The sequence below is a fragment of the Pinus tabuliformis genome, chromosome 4_1 (assembly GCF_031772625.1).
Source record: "Pinus tabuliformis cultivar Carrire ecotype Pingquan chromosome 4_1, CPIR1, whole genome shotgun sequence".
Lineage (NCBI taxonomy): Eukaryota > Viridiplantae > Streptophyta > Pinopsida > Pinales > Pinaceae > Pinus > Pinus tabuliformis.
The window spans coordinates 354199508-354224926 of NC_142303.1; the positions used below are offsets into that span (position 1 = coordinate 354199508).

Here is a 25419-nt window from a genome sequence, read left to right on the forward strand (position 1 = left end):
AACTTAGAACATGCATGATAGCAATGATAGATACGATGCTTCACGGAACCTTGGAAGTAGAAATCCAATAGGGAAATCTCAGACTCCAAGAACTTGAAGAAGAAAGGATACGATTAAGGAAGAAAAGCGCTCTAGTGGACGCGGAAATCAAGAAGCTAGAGGATGAGATAAAGGAGGATTTTTGGGAAAAAAAACCAGGGTGATAAGGCCAGATGTGTATGATCGTGATGACAAGTTTAAGGCCTATCGTCGCAAATTGATCAGTCTGATGCCTTGGCTTGGACCACACATTGCTAAGCGTATTGACCAGGGTAGCGCATTGCAAATGGTAAAGTGCACGATGCTGACCATAACAATAAAAGGGGGATATTCTCCAGGAAACATGATGGATGACAAGATGAAACCTTTCATGGGTGGTGCGACCACTTGACTAGCCGAAGGAAGAACAAGCTTAGCGGTCCAGGCAATTGAAAGGGAGCGCGGGACTATAAACTATTCTGCCTAGGAGTTGGGGGATGTTGGAGCTACGCACAGAAGAAAAGAGTCCCAAGCTCCGTGACCGTGCACAGGGGACTGCACTGCCATGTGGGTTGACCAGAAAGTGACCATTGAATTCACTATTCATGATGGGATGCTCGACTTGAGACCAAATGGAGCGGGCGGCAGGCATTTAGGACGCAATTTATTAGCAAGATTTAGGGAAATCTACCACCAAGGGAGCATTAATGAACCAGATTTGGGGAGGAACGGTCAAATTCAAATTCAAAAAGTGTTATAAATTACAAAGGGCTTCCTAGAAAACAACACTTGGTCATTTGAGAATTGAGCTATTGAGCAGAGCCCTGATTTTTGTGTGTCAAGTGTTGATTGGGCCCTTGAGTTCGTGAGTGCTAGATTTCTGGATAGATACAATGGTAATAGCTGAGGATGTTATGGAATAACCGAAATTACGCTGAGCAGGCCGCACAGGCTCTAACTGTGGGGGATGCTCTGGAAGGTACCGGGATTGTGGAAAAAATCCTGAAGTCACTGTGCACGCCAAGACCCAAGAAGGACAAACAAGCGATGGTTCCCTTATTGTGTCCCCATGGAACCCACTGCGCACCAAGCTGTCAATGGAGGAAAAGGGAAAAGTCATCACCATAGAGACCGATGAAGAAGAGGAAGACCTGGAGGACCTAATCATCACAGAAGAAGAGGATGAAGGCATGGAGGAGGAAACTCAGCCTGCACACCCCCCAACAAAGTTTCCCGCCTATGTTCCCTGCAAAAAGGTAAGGCTAAAGTGCCCAAGGACTTGGATGAGAGCAAGAGCTCGCTCCAAACCCCGCTCCTCCTAGACAACATGATGTTTGAGGGCATGCACATGGGATGGGTGCCGAGCCTAAAATTCAAAGACTGGGACTTCGTTGACCATGAGAAGTTCCCTCGCCTTGAGACCAAGCACCTCATGAATCCCAGCAGAACACTACGGTAGGGGTTATAGAACTACAGCTGCGAAAGTGGTTGCGCGGAGTGGAAAAGGCTAGGTTACTGAACCTACTATGGGTGTCGCATTTCCACCATGCCCCAATAACCATTTTCATCATTAGGCAGCTACTCTGCCTGGTGCATGATGGGTGTTTGTGGCTAGAGGATCCCATTTGCATCACGGCAGACTTGACTCGTCGCATCTCCCAGCTTCCATACAAATAAGAGGACCTTGCGGACATCTCAGAGGGGAAGAGAAATGACTTGGACATCACGGATACCATGAAGAAAAATTACAAGCTCGCAAAGAAGAAAAGGGGCTACACCATATCTAGCATCAACGACAAAGTAGTGAAAGTGGCAACCCAAATACCAGCTGAGCAGTGTGTAGAGAGGGTCTAGTTTAATTGGCCTAAGTTCCTCTGCAAGGATTTTTTAGAGAATTGTTGCGAAGCTTAGGAACAAGGCAAAACTTTCCACTATGCCTAGCTTCTGCTATTCATAGCGCTTGTGGCAGGGGAATTATCGGAGGATAGTCAATTCCCCATAATTGATAGGGACCTACCAGAGGCCACAAAGGATGCCAAGAGGGTTCGTGACAGTAAAATATTCTGGATGTTCATGGAAATGAACCTCAGAATGGAGATCAAGTTATCGCAAGCTGCGGTTGTCACCCGCTATTTACAACAGCCTGTAGATTTTTGTGGAATTCAAAGTAGGCATCCACAACATTTACATTAGAGCACACAAGGACCCGACCAAACAGTGGATAAAGCTACCCTTTGTGGCCACAGACGATGTCATTTTTAACGTACTGGAGGAATGGCTGCCAAAGTGGCGCACCCCAGACATCGCAGAGATATAGAAGTCGGTCACACAAAGAAAGAAAGACGAGGCCAAGCTACGCATCACATAGTTGGCCGAAAATTGAAGGAAGGAAGCAGTGGAAGCAGAAGTATGAGCGGCATGGGATGTTGCATAGACAACACTTGAGCAGGATTAGGCCGCAGCAGCACAGGAAGCAACCGCGAAGGCGCGTGAGGGCCAACCATCACCTTTGCATGGGTAGGAAGCAGAGGAAGAAGAGGAAGGCGTGGAGCCATGAACTGCGTCAACACAGTTAAAGTGCCAACACCCAGCTAAGCGAGCAGGGTCGCGTAAAAAGGTCAAGGCATCGAAGTTGTCGATTGACCCGATCACCCTAACTGAGGGTGACTTGCATGACATCAGCGAGAGTGTGCGATGTCACCTTCGAGGCCCTCTAGAATGTCATGCAGGACAACCATATTGTGTTGGGGGCCCTCAGAGAGTAGCTGCAGGAGTTGCAGGTGTGCCCTCCTCAGACTGGTACCCTTTCAACCAGCCTCACCATCGGCTCAATGGCAGCAGAACAAATGTTGCACACGCGGACGATGAATACCATAGTGCTGCCAAAAGGGGCACTAGTGACAACAAATGAGACCGACAGACCTACGGTTAGCACACTAAAGGGTCTCAGTATCAACATAGCTACACTCTTGCGAGAGACCTTGTATGTTTTACAGGATAGGACAACGGCCGAACTGTGAGCTAGGGAGAGCCACACACTACAAGTCCTCAGTGAGTAGAGAATCAATATGGAACAACTAATCTTGCACTGCGAGGAAGTGGTGTCACAGAATCAATAGCTAGTACAGGTAATAGATGATGCTTGCTAAAGCATCCCAGAGCTAACCATCCCAGCAGACATGCTAGTAGAGGCACGAATCCACAGGTTAGCAGCAGGGGTACATGAGGTGAGGGAAGAAATGACAAACGTTCAACTAGAGCTAAACCTTCAGATTGTTGAGTTGCAATTAAAGGCACAACCATCCACGCCCCCAGAGGTCAGAGAAAAACGTGCTATCGCTATCACAGAGGGACTGGAGGAAATTGGTAGTGCAGTGCGAGACTACACCAGCATGTTGGAAGAATCATTTGAGGTCCTCACAAATCTGCAGGAGGACCCCAACATCCAACGCTTAGAGATAGAGGTGTGAGAACTCGAATAGTAATATGAGAGCATCAAAGGAACTACGTAGACAGTGGCCCTCACTCAGAGGCTTGTGTGGATGCAACAGGCTAAAGCGCTGAAAGAATAGGTGGACATGACACAACACAAGGAAGCAGTCCTGAAGGCGCGTGTTTAGCCTTGGATCGACGAGGCCTTCACCATCACAATAGAAATTGAAGGAAAGATTGCACAAATGTAGGGGATACATGCATTAATGCAGAGAATCACTTCCAACACAAAGGTCTCAGAATAATGTATGCAGCAGATCTAGCAACCAATAGCTCAATGTGTTGTTGACCTTGTCATAGCTCGAGAATAGTTGGAGGGATTCCACGCAAAGATCTCCGCGCCGACAGAGTGACTCGAGGGCAAGTCATGATGTTTTTGTTGGGGGCCTGTTGGGCATCGAATCCCCCCAAGGCATGTTTTGGGGCTTAAAGCCTAAGTTTTGATTGAATCTTGTTGTAAAAGCTCCACGAATTGCGAGCGCGAGGCCCGAAAGTATGATAGAGTCACAGGGTTTCTACCCTAGTTTTTGTAATGTAATGCTGGTTGGATAGACCTACACAGGGTCCACAGACCATGGGATTGTATAAATAGAGCGAGGCTCTAAGTGTAGAAGAAAACTACTAACCAGGGAACTAATAGAAGGATGAGAAGTCTAAGTGAGTGAGTCGAAGTGTAAAGTGTGTCTGTGGATCGTAGAGTAGGAGAAGGCTCTGCAACTAAGTGTGCAGAGGCCTAGTAGTCCACAGCTAAGTGCGCAGACCCCTGCAGCTGAGTGCATAGGGCAGTTCGAGTCTGTAACCGTTGGAAGAATCAATAAAGAGAAGTTTTGCTATAATTCTGTGTATTTTTTCCTGGTTTCATGCATGATTGGTTTTAATTTGCAAGTATATTGTTTATTTACTACATGAACCTGTGTGAATGTTTTATATTGTTAGGTATAACTTAAGACATTTAAGTAGGTGAAGGTGCTTAATTAGTACTGGAAGATAAATAGGATCTTGGGTAATAGTGCTAAGCATAGCAAAACCCCTGGTTAGGGCTCCGCGAAGGAAGGGTATCAGGCCACGAGGAATAGAAGGTGTGGGAATCCACCTGCGTTCAGGAGCAAACAAAGGACCAGTCGAACCTCTCAGACATCTCAAGGGTGTAGAAACCTTGTTCTAGCACCCTCCCATACTACTTCTGGTGAGACCTCAGTCTGTGCTCCATGGACTATTGCCGAAAGGGCCAGTAATACAGGGCTTTGTTTGGCTAATTAACTCCAAACCTAGGTCAGGCCCCAACAAGCCAACAGGGATTTGTTTGGCTAATTAACGGTAAACCTGGGTTAGGACCCCTCAAGCCAACAATGAGCTTATTCAAGTTTATTCTATATAAATTATGGTTTATATTTGCAACTACTCATGAATTTTTAATCAAAATAGAAACACAAAAACCTACTCTACTACTCTGTGGAATTCAATTCATAATTTAGAACATCAATCACAAACATGAAATGAGAAATAACACACATGCACATAGCATTTTTCTAGGGGAAAGAGATCTGCTAAAAACCTCTTTGCATGTTTCCATTAATATGATGATTAGAGATGCATTAAAATTTCTTTTCTCAAATGAGCACAACCTACAAGTGAATAACCTATGTCTCTGCTCACTAAGAAGCTCTAACCCAAACTTAGTGAATTTCTACCTCTGCTTGAGCCCCTATTCCCTTGTGCAATTCCTTGAGAAATTAGGCCCCTATTATTTAGTAATTACGCCGTAAGGCATTTCCATTTGAAATGAATTGCCCCAGCCGCCGCCATGTCCTATTGTTGACCGTGGATTTGTGGTGTTAGACGATTGAATGAAGTGTGATCGTTGATCCAACACTGATCCAAAACTGAACGGTTAATGAGGAAGCGGGATGGATGCACTGCCAGTGAGCCATTCGTTTCACAGCTGACAATGGTGGTCAATTGCAGGTCTATGGCCATGGGACCATTTGTTGAGTTGTAGTGTGCTGTTCCTGTGCACTATGAGTGTTTTGCAATGCGTGATATGTGTGGGCTCATAGATAAGCGCTGAAGGACCAGTTTGCATGTACAGCGCTTCAACTAACTCGTCTATCAATTTATTTTATTTTTCTTTTCCATGTTTTTTGTGTCTCTTAGTGTTGACATGATTCACTACAACTTCGTGATGGGGGATGTTTCATGTGTTTTGCAGTGGGCAAGTTTAGATGGTAACTAGTTTTATTATTTTTTTAAGCGCACACTCATTTGGAGGCCTAAACTTCACTTGTGGAGGACTGCTGGGCATTTGGTGCTGCAAATCTTGTTGTGATCAGTGAAGATCAACTCTCTGTTCAGATCTATTTACATTCTCGCTTGAAGTGTTCAAAGAAATCCAATGTAAATGGGATTTGATCTACCCCGTGTATTCTTGTTACCAATTTTACAAATTTGAGAGCAGTGCTATGCATTTTTGGGTTTGAACCTTCCTTGAGAAAATGCAGATATCTACCTCTTTGAATATCTCCTGAGCTTTCTGCCACAACCTGACTGAATTTCAAGTAGAACTCATTTTCAAGATGGGGCATTCAGTTTTACTGCATATTTTGATTTTGAGTCTCTCTCTTTTTAACAAACTCGAGACTGCAAAGGGACATTCTTTACTGGTGCCTACCTCTGCGCCAGTTTCTTGCATTTCACACTATCATCAGCTTCCCTACTTGATGATCCCCTGGCAAAAAGAAATGCATCAACTAAACCAGAAAATTCAACCGGTAAGAGCTTCAACGCCAGCCTTTTCATTGAATTTTTGAAGAGTATATTTATGCTAAAAAATACAGCCTGTGTAGGATTTCTTCAGAAATTGAAATCTCTCAATTTGAATTGCTTGTTTGCATCTTTCTACAAGTTCTAAGAAGTCATTGCACTTTGTTCTTTTGACGATTGCAAAATGGGTTGTGTGTTCAGACACAGGTTCTCCAATGCAGATAGACAAAGAATCTCATCACATCAACAAAGGACTGCTATTAGCAATTATCATACTGCCAATATTTGTTGGATGTATCGTGATTTCTTCAGTTTGTACTTGGTTGTATAGAAAGACTTACAACTCTACTCCTTCTTCACCTCAACCTCATGCATTCAAGCGAAATTTAGATCCAGACGCCTCAGGTTGGTATCACCACTATGTCATATTTTATCCCTTTCACTGTGTGAAACCAAACCCTCTCTTGATGTGTACACCAACAAGGTAGCCACAAGAGAGTGGTGCTTCCTATGGAGATATTGTTTGATTGGATTCGGGGCTGAGATTCGATGACTTCCCCTGTTGAACCTGTGTGGATATCTTTTGGATGTATGTATACATATTAACTATTATGCATTACTGCCAATGCCGTGGAATGGTTTCCATGACTATAGAAATTCTTCTCCTCTGTCAAACTATTATTTTTAGTGGGGGTTAACATAATAAACATCAGACTTGATTCCATGATCTGAATCATCTGATAAAATCAAAATTTTGGATTCTAACAAATTATAAAAAGCCATGGGTGCGGATGACCTCTGTTTACATGAGAGTTCGATTAGTTACATTACGACTATTTTGATCTAGGGTTAGCTCACTAAGTTGCCTGTAATTTGAATTTTCACAGATGCCTATAGGGGTATTCCACTTATGCCTCTCCTGAGTCGTTTGAACTCCCGTGTTTCTAAGAAAAAGGGATGTGCAATTGCAATTGAATATTCTAAGCTGCTAACAGCTACAATTAACTTCAGCAGCAATAACATACTTGGAGAGGGTGGATTTGGGTGTGTATACAAGGCAATGTTTGATGATGATTCCTTTGCTGCTGTGAAGAAGCTAGATGAGGGTAGTAGACAGGCTGAGCATGAATTTCAGGTAGGTAATAAAAACGTTACAGGTATTATTTTGGAAGCTGGCTGCTTCTTCAAACTTAAGAAGATATTAGTGAAGGCATTTTCTGGGGGGGTGCCCTAAAGTTGCCCTTTTGAGTGTCTTTTCTTTTGTGGATTTGGTGATGCACTGCATTTAACATATTGCATTGTGCTTTTTTATTCTCCCTATAATTTTAGAACTTAGAAGAAGCTTTGCTGATTTCATCTGTTGGTATTGTCATTGGTTGCAGAATGAAGTGAAGCTAATGAGAAAAATCCGACATCCAAAACTTGTTTCTTTGCTTGGGTTCTGTACTCATGAAAATACACGGTTCTTAGTATACGATGTGATGCAGAATGGCTCTTTGGAAGACCAATTACATGGTAGCTTTCCCCAACCTCTAGGAAAGTTCAATATTGCCTATGTTTTGAAGCCTTTTATTTGTTCAAACAAACTTGATACTACCATTCATCATGGATAAACAACTGTGTTGGATTGCTTAACAAGACCATCTCACGGATTTGCACTTACATGGTTTTTGCGGATGAAGATAGCCCTTGATTCAGCAAGGTAGTTCTAACACAGATAATTTGATTCCCTACTACTAGATTTTACCAATTGAAATCACTTTTTCACTTGGTCCTCTATCAACCTAGGAGCTCAAGCTTACCATGGTTTTCTTTCTTTTACAGGGTCTAGAACACTTGCATGAGCATTGCAAACCTGCAGTGATTCACCGAGATTTCAAATCATCAAATATTCTTCTTGATGCAAGCTTCAACGCCAAGGTGAGGGCAAGGTTTTCCAATCTCCCACTTACACTGACTGTAGTGTTAAAAATAGTAAGACCATTAAATCTTCCTGGAAATGAATGTTTCTTATGTAATATTTATCATTTAATTTGGAAAGATTCTTGTAAAGCATTAAGAATGTTTCCTAGAATGTAATTGACAAAATCCTTAGTAAATGTATGGCATGTGCATTGCATTCAATGGGAGATTCTGTGAGATGGGAATCCCATTGCTTTCCTACTGAATTTTTTTTTACTTTATGAATTGTTTTAAGCTTCAGTTATTTTTTTGTCAAAATATTTTCATGTAGGCCTTCAGTTTTTCTTTTCTATCAATTTCGTGACATGCACAGCTATTTGTATTAATTTATTATTGCTTATCATGAATTATACTTTGAGAAATTTCTAAATAGATTTATTTGTCCATCTTGGTTTATGTTCTTTAAAACACTTGGTCCGAAGTGAAACATTTCCTAAGTAGATGGTATTGTAGTCACTGCTCTCTAACACTGGCTATGGATATAGCTTTCAGATTTTGGTCTTGCAGTAACAAGTGCAGGATGTGCTGCTAACACAAATATTGATCTAGTAGGGACATTGGGATATGTAGCTTCAGAATACATGCTTGATGGTAAGTCTCTAATAAAGAAATTAGATCCAATTTTGAATTTCTCTCATTGTTCGCATATATATAGTGATATATAGTGTAGTAGAGATTAAAATATTAGTTCACCTATAATGATGTATTACCTGGAGTGTTGAAAGTATCTACGGGCCACAGTACAACAAATGACAATGCATGATCATTATAGATACACAATAGATTTGAGTTTTATTATAGAGAACAAACATGTGTCTAGTAAAATACTTAATGATATTTGTGGTTGAGTTTGAAACCAATAATAAAGAATCAAAATTTTCTAGTTGTCTTTATTTTGTATAAACATACCACAATAGATACATACCTATAGCAGGGTCAAATTGGATGCCTTTCAATAAAACAAAAGTCATTACTGCTTTAAATTTTGGTTCAGATACAAGTTAAAATCAATGTCTATCTCTTTTTAGTCTTGCAAGAGGTTACATATAAAAATATGCATTTACCTTGGACACATGACATGAAAATGAACCTTTTCTCATGTTTTGTCTACTATAAAGTTATCTTGCATCTTAAAAGTTGGAGCGTTCGTGTGAGGATTCATTATGAAAATTTCTCTCGTGTGCAAAATGATGTGTGATTGGTATCCTACAGGTCTTCTAATTCATAGGACACATGCCTAGGGGGTCATGTGTTATGAATCCCACATGTTGGACATGGATTTGTAAGGACGAGTTTGGCACATGTCCGGTTCATGTTTGGTATCTTACAAGTCTTCTAAGTTAGATGACACACACCTAGGGGGTCATGTGTCACAATTTCCACATGTCAGACATGGATTCGTGAGGACGAGTTCAGGGCATGTGCCAAACTCATGTTCGACATGTGCTCTAAATGTGTCCCAAGTTTAGGACACATGTTTGTCAAAAGTGGCTCGTGGGTTTGAAAAAGGTGACTTGTCTGTCTTTTTTCCTCATTTCATTTAGTAGGTTGAAGTTCGTAGGCATTTTGGAGTGCATTTGAGGGTTATAGTGTAGCTTTGAAAGGATTCCAAGTGCAAGACAATGGTGTATGGTGTATGTGCACATCAACCTCCGTCTTATTTCTAAATAGAGGGAAGAGTGGTTGAAGGGAAAGACAAAGATGTGGGATGCGTTTCCTAATGATATGGGGTTTGGATAGTAGTGTTGAGTTGGCATTAGAAAACTTGGATCTTAATGAACCAGTGCTAGAGCCATTCAATTTTGCTGATGGTGATCCAGTTGAGGGTTCATTCTCCACACCAACATATGCATTGATTGGATTGGATATAGATGAGGAAGAGAAGGGGGAGGATGGAGGAGAGAGTCATGGAAGTGATGCTGATTTTGATGATTCTAACATGGAGAAGGACTATTGACAATCACAAGCTATGAGATTCTTCCATTTACGGTTCTAGTATCTACCCTATTTTGTATTTTTCATTGGCATTCCCACTTGTAGTAATAGTGACTCATTATTTATGTAATACATTTTGATTTTAATGACTTAATGAGAAACTATAGTTTATGGTTCTAATTTCTTGTGTTTGTCACTTGAACGTCATTGACTTAGGACAAGTAAGTACTAAGTAGTATTTAGTTGCATGATCGAATTTGTATCATGTAAATGTTCTAGTTTCTAAATTATAACAAAATTTGAATCTTTATGTCTATAATTTCTATTTGTGTAATGTGTTATTTTATTTTAAGGTGTATATATAAACCCTGTTCTTCGTGTCTTGTTATTGGGGTCACCATGTCATGTGTTAGACAGTTGTATTTTACTGTCCTTCATGTCTCGTCTCATTGTGTCATGTAACTTAGGTATGGAGTGATAACTTTTAGTGGTTGAATATTTCTATGGGATGACGTGAAACTTGATCAATATAGAGATGAAAAAATTTATAATTTTCTTTTGAAAAAGGGAATAATAGAGTCTTAGTGTGTTAGAATAGCATGTTACCTTATTGTTCAACCAACACCAATTCTACATAGTGCTCACCCTTTGGCATGTGCCTTTCTGTAACACATCCCCTACTATCCCTAGCCCCAACTAAGGGTAGAAGGAGGCAGTTATTAAGGTGACCCAACCTCTAAAGTGTTGGGTTGTGTTATATTCTTTCCACGTAGTTAATAGGGGGTTTGAAGGGCACCCGTAACCCCACTTTATGGGGTCCGGGGCAGCACCTCGGAAAATTTTGGTTTTGGACCATATGTTAGGTTGGGCGGACCCACCTATGGTTTTGTGCATGATTTTCGCACATGTTTTTTGGACGCGATGGTCTTCGGTCCATGGTATTGGACGTAATGGTTTTTGGTCCATGGTATTGGATGCTTCGGCATGTATAAGTATGTATTGTAACATTGAAAGGAACATAATGAAAAATCAAGCTGGCAGTCCCGGTTTTGGGATCCAGGGAAAAATCTCTATGCATATGTGTTTTATGGGTTATGCTCTCGCATTGTTTATTTTCTTTGTTTAAGAATTTGTATGCAGGTAATTTCTGTACAGGGTTAAAACCTACATTTGGTATCGGAGCTGTTTTGGCTTCAAGGGGACGCCTTTGTTGCTGAGGGGTTTCGCTCGGGCCTGTGGTAGACCCTGTTCAGTGGGAGATCTGTGAGATCGATTCTGGTGGTGAAAGAAGATGGCGAGCAGTGGAAAGATAGAGATTGAGAAGTTCAATGGTCAGAATTTTGAGTTGTGGAAACTCAAGATGGAGGATCTGTTGGTGGATAAAGATCGGTGGATCGCGGTAGATCCGGGTACTAAACCATCGGGAGTGACCGATGAAGAATGGAAGAAGTTGGATCGGAAGGCAAAGAGCACAATACGATTGTGTGTCTCGGATTCAGTATTTCTGAATGTATCAGGGGAAGCTACGGCAAAGGCTTTGTGGGTCAAGTTAGGGACTTTGTACCAATCTAAGTCTCTGGTGAATAAACTGTTCCTGCGGAAAAAGATGTATAACCTGAGGATGAAAGATGGAGACTCGGTGACAAAGCATCTGAATGCGTTTAATACTGTGGTAAGTCAGTTATTATCTGTTGATATTAAAATTTCAGATGAAGATAAGTGCATCAGTCTGTTGTGTTCTCTACCAGATTCGTGGCATAGTCTGGTTATTGCAATAGGTAGCAATGCAACTGCTTTGCAGTTTGATGAAATAGTCTCAGCATTGCTAACGAAGGAGATGAGACGAAAAAATATGGACAACCAGAATGGTGATTCCTTGTTTGTACGAGGACGGTCCCAGAACAGAAACAAAAATAAGTCATCGAGTAGGAGATCTAAATCTAGAGGGAGATCTAAATCTCCAGGAAAACCTACAAAGGTGGTGTGCTGGAAATGCGGAAGGGAAGGGCACTTCAGAAGGGATTGTAAATCTAAAGCTCCTGATAAAGGAAATGGATCTGATGATGCTCCTTCTGCAGAGGTGAAAACCACCTCAGATGAAGGTGGGGATGTGTACTTGGCTTCTTCAAGTACACATGTAGATCATGAGGCATGGTTGATTGACTCAGGTGCATCCTTTCACTTCACTCCCCATAGAGAGTGGTTCTGCGAGTATGAGAAATACGATGGTGGTGATGTCTTCTTAGGAGATGATAGGAAGGCTAGAATCATTGGTCGGGGAAAAGTAAAGTTGAAGTTGCAAGGTGGAAGGGTTAGAACACTTCCGGGTGTTCTACATATTCCTGCATTGGCCAGAAATCTGATTTCTATAAGCAAGTTGGATGATGCAGGTGTAAAGATGGTGTTCGAGAAATATACCTGCAAGATGGTTTGAGGAGCACTGATATTAATGCGGGGAGTTCGGATTGGAACTCTGTACAAGCTGCAAGGTAGCACTGTTGTTGATGGGTGCAATAGTTCTATGGTTCCTGAAAATGGAGTAGAGAATCTAGTGGTCTCTGGAGAGAAGACCATGTTGTGGCATTAAAGGCTTGGACATATTGGAGAGAAGGGCCTTCGAATACTTCATGGTAAAGGTATGGTAGAAGGTATGAATAATAGCTCTATGGATTTTGATTTCTGTGAAAATTGTGTATATGGGAAGCAGAATTGGGTGAGTTTCCCCTCTGGTGGTAAGAGGACGAAACAGATATTAGAGCTTGTGCACAGTGATGTGTTTGGACCTGTGAAGCTTCCATCACTGGGTAAGTCTGTGTACTATGTGTCATTCATAGATGACTTCTCAAGGAATACATGGATATATTTTCTTAAGAAGAAATATGAAGTCTTTGACAGGTTTAAAGAATTTAAGGCTCTGGTGGAAAATCAGACAGAGAAGAAGATAAAGGTGCTGAGGACAGATAATGGTGGAGAATTTTGCAGCAAGGAATTTGAAGAATTTTGTAAGAAGTGTGGTATAGCACGGCAGAAGACTACTCCATATACACCTCAGCAAAATGGAGTCACAGAAAGAATGAACAAGACGTTGATGGAAAGGGAAAGAAGCATGCTCAATGGTGCCGGGTTAGGACAGGAATTCTGGGCAGAGGCGGTGGATACTGCATGTTACCTGATCAACAGATCACCTTCATCAGCGTTGGAGGATAAGACTCCACAAGAAGTATGGACTGGTAAGAAACCCTCTCTTTCACATCTAAGGGTATTTGGATGTGATGCATATGTACATGTTCCAAAGGAGAAACGAACCAAGTTGGATAGTAAATCTGAAAAGTGCATCTTTATTGGGTATAAGGATGGTTTAAAGGGTTATAAGCTTTGGAACCCAGTCACACGGAAGGTTGTGTACATCCGAGATGTGTTGTTCAGAGAGGTAAAGATGTTATTCAACATGAAGTCCAACCAAAGGAACCTGAGAAGATAGAGTTTGAGCCAAAGGAGGAAGAATCAGACTCTGCAGCAGAGGAGGAATCAAAAGATGAAGAGCCACAAACTCTGGCTGTGAGAAGATCAGTTCGAGAAAGAAGGCAGCCAGAAAGGTATAATCCATCTACTTTCAATTCAAATTTTGCTTTGTCTGTTACTGATAATGATCCCAGAACTGTGAAGGAAGCAGTGGATTCAGAGGATGGAAAACTTTGGAAAGAGGCCATGGTCGATGAAATGGCATCTTTGCACAAAAATGAGGCTTGGGATCTAGTGGAGTTGCCGGCTGGAAGGAAACCCATTGGCAGCAAATGGGTGTTCAAGAAGAAGAAAAATGCAGAAGGAAAGGTGGAGAAATACAAAGCTCGGTTGGTAGCAAAAGGTTATTCCCAGGTGCCGGGAATTGATTTTGGTGATATTTTTTCTCCTGTTGCCAAGGTAACTTATATTAGATTACTTTTATCTGTTGCTGCTGCTTTTGATTTTGAGGTAGAACAGATGGATGTGAAGACAGCATTTCTTCACGGGGATTTGGAAGAGGAAATCTACATGAAGCAACCTGAAGGCTTTGCGGTGAAGGGTAAGAAAGAACTGGTATGCAAGTTAAAGAAGTCTCTGTATGGGTTAAAACAGTCACCAAGGATGTGGTATCAGAAATTTGATACATTTATACGGGGACTTGGCTTCACCAGAAGCAAAGCAGATCATTGTGTGTATTTTAAATTAATTGGTGACTGTATTATTTATCTGGTCTTGTATGTGGATGATATATTGCTAGTTGGAAATGACAAAGAAATTATCCAGGATTTGAAGACCCAATTGTCCTCCAAATTCGACATGAAAGATCTTGGTGCTGCAAACTATATTTTGGGCATGGAAATTAAAAGAGATTGGTCAAAGAGGAAGCTCTGGTTAAACCAGAGGAAGTATGTCGAGACAATACTCCAGAGGTTTAATATGCAGGATAGTAAATCGGTGAAGGTTCCTATTCCTATAGGTGTGAGGTTATCTGCTAAACAGTGTCCCAAGACACAAGAAGAGGAAGAATACATGTCCTGTGTTCCATATGCAAGTGCAGTGGGTAGCCTGATGTATGCAATGGTCTGTACTAGACCAGACATTGCACATGCAGTGGGAGTATTGAGCAGGTTTATGTCAAAACCTGGGAAGGAGCACTGGACAGCAGTGAAGCGGGTTTTCAGGTATTTGCGTGGCACTAGTGATTATGGTTTGTGCTACCAAGGAAGACCGGGATTGGACAGAGTGTTGGATATTCATGGCTTTGTTGATGCAGACTGGGCTGGAGATCTGGATTAGAGAAGATCTACAAGTGGGTATGTGTTTAACCTATTTGGAGGTGCAGTCAGTTGGATGAGTAAGAAACAATCTGTAGTGGCACTATCAACTACAGAGGCAGAATACATGGCAGCCACTCATGCAAGCAAGGAAGCAGTTTGGTTGCAGAGATTGTGTTCAAGTATGGGGTTAGTACAGGGAGCTATAAGAATAGACTGTGACAGCCAAAGTGCAATTTTCTTGGCAAAGAACCCTGCTTATCATTCAAAGACAAAGCACATTGATGTTCAATATCACTTTGTGAGGGATATGATAGAAGACAGAAAGGTGTTGCTGGTAAAGGTGGACACTTTGAAGAATACTGTAGATGCATTGACAAAATCTGTGAGCTCTGAGAAGATCTCTTGGTGTAGAGAAGAAATGGGAATATCAGGGCTGAAAAATGACTAAGCTCTCCTGTGGCCCCCTATGGAAAGAAAACAACAAGTGGGAGATTGTTGGGTTGTGTTATATTCTTTCCACGTAGTTAATAGGGGGTTTGAAGGGCACCCGTAACCCCACTTTATGGGGTCCGGGGCAGCAACCCGGAAAATTTTGGTTTTGGACCATATGTTAGGTTGGGCGGACCCACCTATGGTTTTGTGCATGATTTTCGCACATGTTTTTTGGACGCGATGGTTTTCGGTCCATGGTATTGGATGCTTCGGCATGTATAAATATGTATTGTAACATTGAAAGGAACGTAATGAAAAATCAAGCTGGCAGTCCCGGTTTTGGGATCCAGGGAAAAATCTCTGTGCATATGTGTTTTATGGGTTATGCTCTCGCATTGTTTATTTTATTTGTTTAAGAATTCGTATGCAGGTAATTTTTGTACAGGGTTAAAACCTACACAAAGTCTTGTTATGGAAATGGGGTCTAAATTTTTCATCCTTTTTCGACTTTCTTAAGACTTAAAACAGATGATGTTGTTGTGTTCATCTTGTCAAGACCTTTATGAAGATATAAGATTTGTCTCAATACGATTCTCGGATCAAAATATATGGTCATTCGAAGATTAGCCTATCAGATAGTGCCATGTCGTCTTGATTTTCCATGTGGTGTCCTCAAGCTATCCGAGTTAGCCACCTCATCGCCACATGGTAGCGTTACCTTAGCCGTCGGCCCGTTCATATCGAGTCATAAATTAACCCCTCTCTATGACCACATAACACCTAGATTAAAATCCCAACAGATTCTATTGTGATTCCCCACTGAAACTACTGGGAAAGATCTTCCAGGGTTACACAGATCCTTGGCAAACCTCCTCCATATGTCCCATCATCATTTGCTATTGCAGCATGTTCAGGCTCCACCACACCATGTCGTCCCCACCCATTCTCTTCTGCGAGGCTTACAATCCGCCAAGGTTTCTTGGAAGTCCACTTGGCTACTCACCATCTCAACTCTGCTCTAACAAATCATGTGGTTGTGATCCCTTATGCCTGTGTAGGTGGGCTTCGTTGTGTCACATCACCCTGGGGACTAAATCTCAGCGGGGTTGCACCTCACTCCAACATAAATCACAGGGTACATGGTCTCGAGGTGATGTCACCCTCCACATGGCCCCACACTAGGTATGCCATGTGTCACATAGATCCAGTACACTTGGGACCACAAAACCCTCGAATTCAAGTAACATGTGTCTACCTTCCAGGATGTCACGTGGCTCTGAGTCCAAGTCACTTGCCACACTAATTTGGGGTCCTGCTTGGCCTTCTGCTGCATAGTAAGTTCAAATTTCATGTTATAAGTGTTTTGGGGGTCCTCTGCCTCACCGTGCCAATCGTTGAACAACCCACCCCACCCGCCATGTCATCTCAACAATTCATTCCTGGTGGGATTTGCCAAGCCTCCCATCGTAATCTCTGGGACATGTGGTCAGCGCTAACAGTTCGCGACATTCGACGACTAGGACCTCTCTTGCATGTGCTTGTGGACATGGCTCCTGGCCATATGGTTTATAAGACATGCATCTTCGTGCTCCTCTGAGCCCTGACTTCTAGACCCACAACACATGCATATAAGAAGATAGATTGGGCTCTTTCACCCTCAACGCTTGGTTACAGTGCTTGCGCATAAGGGCAAGGGCCAAACCTCTTAACACCTTATGCTAAGCCCCTGCTCGTTTCCATAAAAGTTTATACATATAGTGGTAAAGCTCTTTAAGAGCTATCCCTCTTGAGCTTAAACTGTGTTCGCATACACAGTACTCGCGCTAACCTTCCTGAGCTTTAGAGGCTTTGACACCTTTGCTGACCTATTCATATTGGTAATTCCACTAAGTTCACAACTCTGGATGATGAGGAGTGGTGGTTTTCTTGTACTTTGTTGACACCAAGTAAATTTCATTTTGTCTATATGCTCTCCAGAATTTATCTGCAACATGTTTTCAACACTTTATTTACCATGTTTGTTGTACCATCGAATTGCAAATGGGAAAAAATTTACCAACCACTTTGAAAATAAATATACTTATCACTTGTAATTGTTTTGTGCACTCCATGCAAATGCACACTATCCTTGACCGAAGAAAATGAGTCATTACCTATATGTTTTGAGATCATTCCGATATAAAATTTTCGAAGATTTCCAACAAACATTTGTCTCCTATTTAAATGGGTGGTTGAAATTCTTTTATGCAACACTCCCCTTTAATTACAAAAAACAAAAATTTAAACTAAGATATTTTCTTGTCTGAGTCTAAGCTATGCTTACAATTTAATTTTTTTTGACATCAGTTGGATTTCCTTTTCTTTTCTTCATTTCTTTAGCTTTGTCTTTTTGTTGTAAGCTTCAGAATTCAGTGTCTTTATTGGCTGGTGCAACTGTTCGATTGTTCCAAGTTGTCCATGCATGTCCTCTATTTCTTCAAAAATTGGCTTGTATGTAAATGACTACCACATGTCACCTTCCATAGCTTGCTCTTCATCAATTTGTTCCAAAATAAATCATAAAAATATTTTGTCTCTCAAGGACACTATTGCATGGAAATTTCATTAACATTTTTATTTTCTACAACATCCATGTTGCCTTCAACATTCATTGTTGCAACTTCTATGAAAACATCATTAACACATGGTGTTTCAAGCCATGTTTCAAGAAGTTTTAGTGTGAGAGATTCTCAATGAATACATCAACCTCTTTTTCAATGAAGATAAGTTATTGTGGCATATGCCGCTAATCAATGCCAACGGCATGTCCGTGTTTATTTCAAAATGATTTAATGTATCTAACATCATCTACAATATAATCTGAAAGATAACCCATCGATCATAACAAACCATAGCAGCTAGATTCTTTTAATGTCTTAAAAAAGACCAATGGATGCAACTTTGCAAGAGAAAAATGGCATTGCCACAGTGATATAAATCATAGGAGAGATCTTCATTCATATATATATATATATATATATATATATATATATCTATATCTATCTATATATATATATATATATATATATATATATATATATATATATATATATATAATGAGTATGTACTATAGAGATTTATTTATCTCAATGATAACTTGAGATTCTTCCAGTTATGACAAAAGAGTAAAATATTTAAAATAGAGCATGGACTATAGAAAGTAATATAAATCATAGCAGAGATCTTCATTCATATATATATATATATATATATATATATATATATATATATATATATATATATAACGAGTATGTACTATAGAGATTTATTTATCTCAATGATAACTTGAGATTCTTCCAGTTATGACAACAGAGTAAAATATTTAAAAGAGAACATGGACTATAGAAATTTATCTGAATGATAACGTGAGATTCTTGAGATTCTTATCCCACGCTGCATATGATTTCAGTGTATGTAAATGAAAAATTAATAGATCAATTTAATCTTAATTTGGACGGATTTGATTACCTATTCTACCCACTCTATGCTATTCTTCCCCACTCTATTCCTTACAACGTTTCCTTTGCAACATAAGGTGCAAATGCTAGTTTATCCCAAATGGATTGCGCAATTTGCAAGGTCTATCATCTCACTACATGCAACACCTATACACTCAAGACTAGTCTACAACTAATGTTACATTTCCTTGGAATCTCCACCATAGTTGGGGAACTCGAATTCTCTACATGCACTAGCTGTTTTGGGCTTATTGATCAATTAATTGGAATATCATTGAGTTTGACTGAATTCTCATAGCACAACTAACCTTCCACTAGTTCCTCCAATAGTTGGAACTAGTTTAACTGAAAACAACTTTAAATAATAGACCTTGATTGCTACAAAGTAGCAATCACACATGCTTAACTGAATATTAACTCCTCCAACTTGAATTTACTGAGTAAACTAGGTTACACAAGACATGTCACACAAGTTAACTACATCCAAGTTGTCTGCTGATGTGGAATTTCAAATTTTCTCAATTTAATCAAGGCAAAATCAAATTGAGAATTTATTACTGCATTTTTCAACACTTCTTGTTGGGTGTGGGATCCCCCAAGGAAAGTTTTGGGGCTTGAAGCCCAGATTTTCACTAAATCTGATGTAAATGCTTCACTTTTTATGGGCGCAGAGCACGAACTTGTAAATGAGTTATAGGGTTGTTTTCCCTTAGTTTTGTAAATGCAGTGTCGTCTTTAGAGATCTACCCATGATCCGTGGACTATGGGATTGTATAAATAGAGCAAGCTCTAAGTTGTAAAGGAAGGGGAATCAATGGAGAATAAAGGATGAAGAATTGAGTCTTATCTAATTGTAGAGTCGAGTCTTGGGTCGTAGAGTAGGAGAAGGCTCTATAGCTGAGTGCGCAGAGGCTTAGTAGTTTGTAGCTGAGTGCACGGACCCCTGCAACTGAGTGCGTAGGGCAGGTTGAGTCTATAACTGATTGAAGCATTAATAAAGAGAAGTTTATACCATTCCTGTGTATTTATTTATTGTTTCCTACATTGAATGTATTGGGTATAAATTACATTTCTGTTGTCTATATGATGCACGAACTTATATGATTGTGTTGATTAAGTGAATATAAGATAAAGTATATGTTTACATGAAGTTAGCTAATAGTTATAAGAAGATAAGTAAGAATCGAGGTGTAACTTGGGGAAATAGTGCAGATCGTTGCTTTAACAGTGCGAAATCATCTCATCCCCTGGTTAGGGCTGTGCGAAGGTGGTTATAACATATCGCGGAGGTCTCACAGGTTAGGGCAGCACCTGAAGGTATTCATAGCTGGACTAAATCGACCCCTCAGACATCTCAAGGGTGCGGAAACTTGGTTCCAGCATCCCCCCATACTGCTTCGGGTGAGACCTTAGTCCATGCTCTGTAGGCTATTTCTGAAAGGGCTAGTAGTGTAGGGATTTGTTTAGCTAATTAACTCCAAACCTGGGTCAAGCCCCCTCAAGCCAACAAATGGTTCTATTGTTGGGACCGGAATCTGCACAAAGATGTATGATGTCGTATCATTGGAATCCAACTAAGAAGGAAATTGAAGGTTAGTTGGATAGGAGAATTCACGAGTTCGTGGCACAGGAGAACAGGAATCTATGACTGACAAAAGAAGAGTGGTTAGACTACTACTTGTACATAGAGATCCATGAAATCTTCTTCGTATCTTTCCCTATTGAGTTGTACGAGTGGATTGCAAAGATAGTAGATAGCCAAGGAAGGTGGAAACTCGAAAATCCTATTGTGTGGACCCCAGAGTTGGTGCATATATTGGAAGCATCAGAGGATAAGATCACACACACTGTTGATCATTGGCTCTATCGGATTATAGGAGGATTCATTACTAAGTTCGTGGTAGATACTTCAGTCAGCTATAGCGAGGCAAAGCGACACTTCCTCAAAGGGTCGCGAGGTAAGTACGTAAAGTCTCTGAATACTTGGATTAAAATGCTATTGTGTGAAAAGAGGGTTATGCAATGACCTTGATGTTCAGAGCTACGTGAAGTGGAAAAACCTACAGAAACGAAGGAAGTAAGGGACCAGAGAATAGCCCTTTGATTTTACCTCAGTGAGGGGATGAAGAAGAGCTCGCAAAGGTCTCTCTACAAAGTGTGATCCATTTGATAAGGCAAAGGATTCCACGCATATCACCCCCACCCACATTGTCACTAGCTTCACCGCCATCACCTCCATCTTCACCCATACCACCTCTGCCACCACCGCGAGTAAATATGGCAAGTGCGATAAAATTTCCTATGTTCAAGGGAGTAGGAAATGAGGATCCGGACTAGTTTTGGTTCGTGATAAGAGTGATATGGGAAGAAAAGGGCATTACAGATGACAATATAAAGAAAGTGACATTGGTTAGTGCCCTGCAGGACTGCGTGCTAACCTGGTATATTAAGCATTCTAATGACAATCCAAATGCGAGGATTGCGAATATCCAAACTGTGCTAAATAAGGAATTTAGTAGGCTGAAGTCAGAAGCGCAGTCGATCATTGGGTTCAAAGAGATCACAATGCTACTAGGCGAGACTCCTTGGGAGTTAGATCAGAGGCTGAAGTGCACAATTCATGAAGCTAATATGGCTTTGACAGATGGACAGTACCGCGAATGGTTTGTAGCATCGCTAACGCTGCATTTGAGGGATGCGCTGTCGCAGTAGAGGTTAACGACTCAGGCAGAAGCCTTGGAGATCGTAATGAGACTGCATGAGATCCCAATGCAAGATCCTACTAGGGAGTTCATTAGATCCACGCGTAGTTGAAAAATTTATACCTTGAGATGCAAATTCTGAAACAGGATAGGATAGCTCAACCAGAAGTGTGTGAAGAGGTGTGGTGCGTAAAATGCAAGGGTCAGGGTCATGATAAGGACCACTGCCCAGTGTTTGTGAATTATCTCACGGGAGGAGGACCAATGTTGTTAATACCAGAGGCACAAGAAGGACCAAGCGTGAAGCTTGCCTTATGGTGCGTGATTTGTCAAATAGGAGGGAAACATGCTATGGACAACTGCCATTTGTTACAGAAGTATACACAAAATTCACAACAATTCTTCTGTAACTTTTGTAGATCAGTGGGACACGATGAGCGCACATGTAGAAGCTATGAGTTAATGATGGATAGAACTCCCACCTATAGATTTCAGGCCGAATCATAGCCCCTAGACCCGAATGCAGGAGTGACGCAAATAGGATTTCAGGGGCACGGACAAGGCCGAGGTGGAGGAGGACCTAGAAGAGGTCGTAGACAACTAATATGCTACAATTGCGGAGGGCTAAGACATTATGCCCATGATTGTATGAACCCAACGTGTCCATCATTTCTGTATTGTACCTTCTTTGATCATGAGATAGAATATTGTCCTATGCTGATAGCTAGGATATGCGACAATGGAGCGCTACCGCCTTCCCCGACTTAGAACCTACAGATGATGAGGTTTGAGCCGTGCGAGGAAGATCCAAATGTGAACATTGTGCTCTGAAGTGGAATTGTTACGGGAGATGATAAAGGAAAACAACCCGAAGATAGTACTTGGGTTCACAAGGCTTCGACGAAAGAAGCAGAGTTTGATTTGGAGCGTGCTAAGGAAACCTTCATGGAAGCTAAGAAGAGCTTCACTGATGCCTCCACTTCAGGAAGCAAAGATAGACCGAATCCGCAAATGGACCCATCTATGCTTATGACATTCCTAGAAACGTTCATGAAGCTACTGCGTGATAGTAAGGCTATAAAGAGACTACAGGGACTCATTAACAAATGCGCTGGGACCGCGCTAGGAGAATCACACGTAGTTTGGAAGATTGGAAAGCATACGACAAGGATGGGAAGAGAAATGAGGTTAACCATGTAGATTGGAGAATATGAGATGGACCAAGTAATTCTTGATTTAGGATTAGACATGAACGTTCTGCCGAAGAAGACATGGGAGCGTATGGGAAGGCCTATGTTGCAATGGTCTCCTATTCATCTACGAATCGTCAACTAGCAGAAGATAATACCCCTAGGGCGATTGCAAGGAATCACAATGGATATTGAGGGAGTGAGCACACTCATAGACTTTGAAGTAATAGAGATTGTTGATGACAGCAATCCCTACCTCACGCTCTTAGGAATTGATTGGGCCACTGACATGAACGGGGTGATTAATCTGAAGAAGCGAAAGATGATTTTTGAGAAGAAGTCTTTGCGCATAGTTATACCCTTGGACCCTGCTGAAGGATCGCATTATACAAAGCTGGTGCGTGACTATGAAAGTGACGATGATTTGGACTGCATCTACAAAATAACCACGTGAGAGAAAGATTGGGTAAATCCCACCGTAGATAGATGGATCTCATGGGAGGGCGAAATCTCCTGTACATCAGATTCTAATGAGGAGATAGAGCAATGGTAGAACTGATTACACGAGGTAACCATGCTGAACTGTAATATGATGACAAGATCACTGCATTGGGTATCGATGAAAGTGAAAGATCTCCCTACTTATCATGGATTAGGTAAGGTAGATGCTTTCTTGGACAGATTCGAAAGGGAGGTGCAGGGAAAGCAACATTTTCAGGCCTTGAATTGGGTACTATGCACTACACTCACGAGGTGGTGGGGTACACACAGAGGAAGTTTTGAAGACTGGCACGCATGTAGGAGGATGATGTGCACACATTTTGGGAAACCTATCGTATGATTGGTAGATAAATACAATGGACGGGATGGTTTGCGCGCGCATCTGTCTAGGTGGGTATAGGCATATGGTAAACAACCTATGTGGATACACATGAACTACGCATTGGGAAGTAGAGTCAATAAGCATGTCTTGGGGGGGGGCAAATGCGTGAACGGTTCCTCAAGTTGGAATGACAAACTATGGAGAGAACAAGCACGCAAAAGGTTATCCATGCAGTAGCATTTAATGAAGTGTGTGAAGCACTGAACGAGGTATGTAATGTGTAGTGAAGTGATTGGGACCTGTGCATACCGACAGTCTTATGGGCTTATTGGACAACGTGCAATAAATTGATAGAACAGACGGCTTCTAGGCTAGCCTATGGAGTGAACATTGTAATGTCGATGGAGTATATCATGCCTATTCCACGCATAGCAGTGCCCACGGATATGACAGTTCATGGAGCCTTTGAAGAAGGGATCGTGTAGTTGGAAGAGCTCGAAGAAGAATTCTTTGGACCTGATGAAGAGATCCAACAGGGTAATGTTAGGATCCAAGAACTCATGAATGAAAGAGTTCGGTTGAGGGAGAAAAGTGCCATGGTGGAAGTGTTATAGACATTTTTGGGCACTGCAACCCCAATCATAAATGTCAATAAACCAAGGGCTCTTAAGTCCCTAAAAGTGTTGTTCCAACCCCTAAAGGAAAAAGGTCAACTGATTACATCTTCTCCCAGAAGTTCTCCATGAAAAACTACTCAGAACTGGTCAAAACTGGACCATTCCACCTGCTCCAAAGGCAAAGTGCGTTGCATCCCACCTAAATACACACAGTGGGTGTGATGCATTTCAAAAAGCCCTTCTATGGGGTGCGATGGGCGAGAAGGAATAAATGGCAGGGCCAATCCGCAAGGTGGAGGAGCATGGAATCTTCCAGAAACTTCTCCTGTGACACTTGCCTCTCTAAATTTGACCAGGGATGAGATAGAGATCATCAATCTCCAAGTGGAATCAAGAACTATCAGAGAGAAGACACTAATCAACTCTCAAAAGCTTACTCACCTCCCTTACAGACATATATATATGGATCCCTCATCCCAGAGATCCAGAGGCTGGAATTCTGTATCTTGTGAGGAAGTGCTGCTGGTTTATTGGTGCAACATCATAGTGTTGGGTGATCTAAGCTTGTCATGAGGTGAAGAAGGGCTTCTTGCTGAGAGGATGATGCTGGGTCAGAACTATTGGTTGTAACTCTCTTGGCTCTTTCTTGATTATCAATAAAGCTATTCAAGTTTTCCTCCATACTCTTGTATGATTTATGTTTTATGCACTTGTATGGTCAATTTACATCTGATCCTAGATTGTTTATGATAATAGATCTATGTTCTCGTATACTATTGTGCTACTTTGATTCTACAGGTACTCTTTGAAGTTGGGTATACAAGGAAGCAAGTAGCAAAGGACTATCAGAAGAGAGAGGAATCGAGCAAGGAACCAAGCGCAAGACAGAGGTTGGTCTCCTTTATTCTTCTCTCATCTATCTCTCATAAAGGAAAATGAAAGTAGTCTTTACTTTGTTTGTTTCTAAGGTAGACACTAGCCTTAGTGGGATTAGCAGTTCTGCATAGACACTATTCCCGGTAACAAAATGGCGACTCCGCTGGGGAGCAAGTAGATTGTTTGTTTATCTACATTTGTTTACTTTATAAACTTACAGACAGAGCCTGAAGTTGAGCCAGGTAGCCTTCAAACTGCATTTGCTATGCAAATGCAAAGTAGATAAATGCCGCTTCAGTCAATCTCCAGGTTTTGTTTATGAATTAAACAATTG

General features: G+C 41.3%; 1 protein-coding gene across 1 annotated transcript; it reads left to right on the forward strand.

Annotated features, from left to right (window-relative positions):
• Positions 1 to 3197: 3197 nt before the first annotated feature.
• Positions 3198 to 10189, forward strand: LOC149175739 (putative receptor-like protein kinase At1g80640). The gene is made up of 8 exons (XM_089421226.1): positions 3198 to 3384; positions 6472 to 6675; positions 7158 to 7405; positions 7653 to 7810; positions 7910 to 7972; positions 8094 to 8190; positions 8718 to 8823; positions 10017 to 10189. Exons 1-8 carry the CDS (start codon positions 3198 to 3200, stop codon positions 10187 to 10189), a joined length of 1236 nt encoding a protein of 411 aa, XP_089277352.1.
• The last annotated feature ends 15230 nt before the right edge of the window (positions 10190 to 25419 follow it).

Coding starts and splice junctions, on each gene's coding strand:
- LOC149175739 (XM_089421226.1), top strand. CDS start 3,198: ATGCTAGTAGAGGCACGAATCCACAGGTTAGCAGCAGGGGTACATGAG. Junction 7,811..7,909: donor TTTCCCCAACCTCTAGGAAA/GTTCAATATTGC, acceptor TTGCTTAACAAG/ACCATCTCACGGATTTGCAC. Junction 8,191..8,717: donor ATGCAAGCTTCAACGCCAAG/GTGAGGGCAAGG, acceptor CTATGGATATAG/CTTTCAGATTTTGGTCTTGC.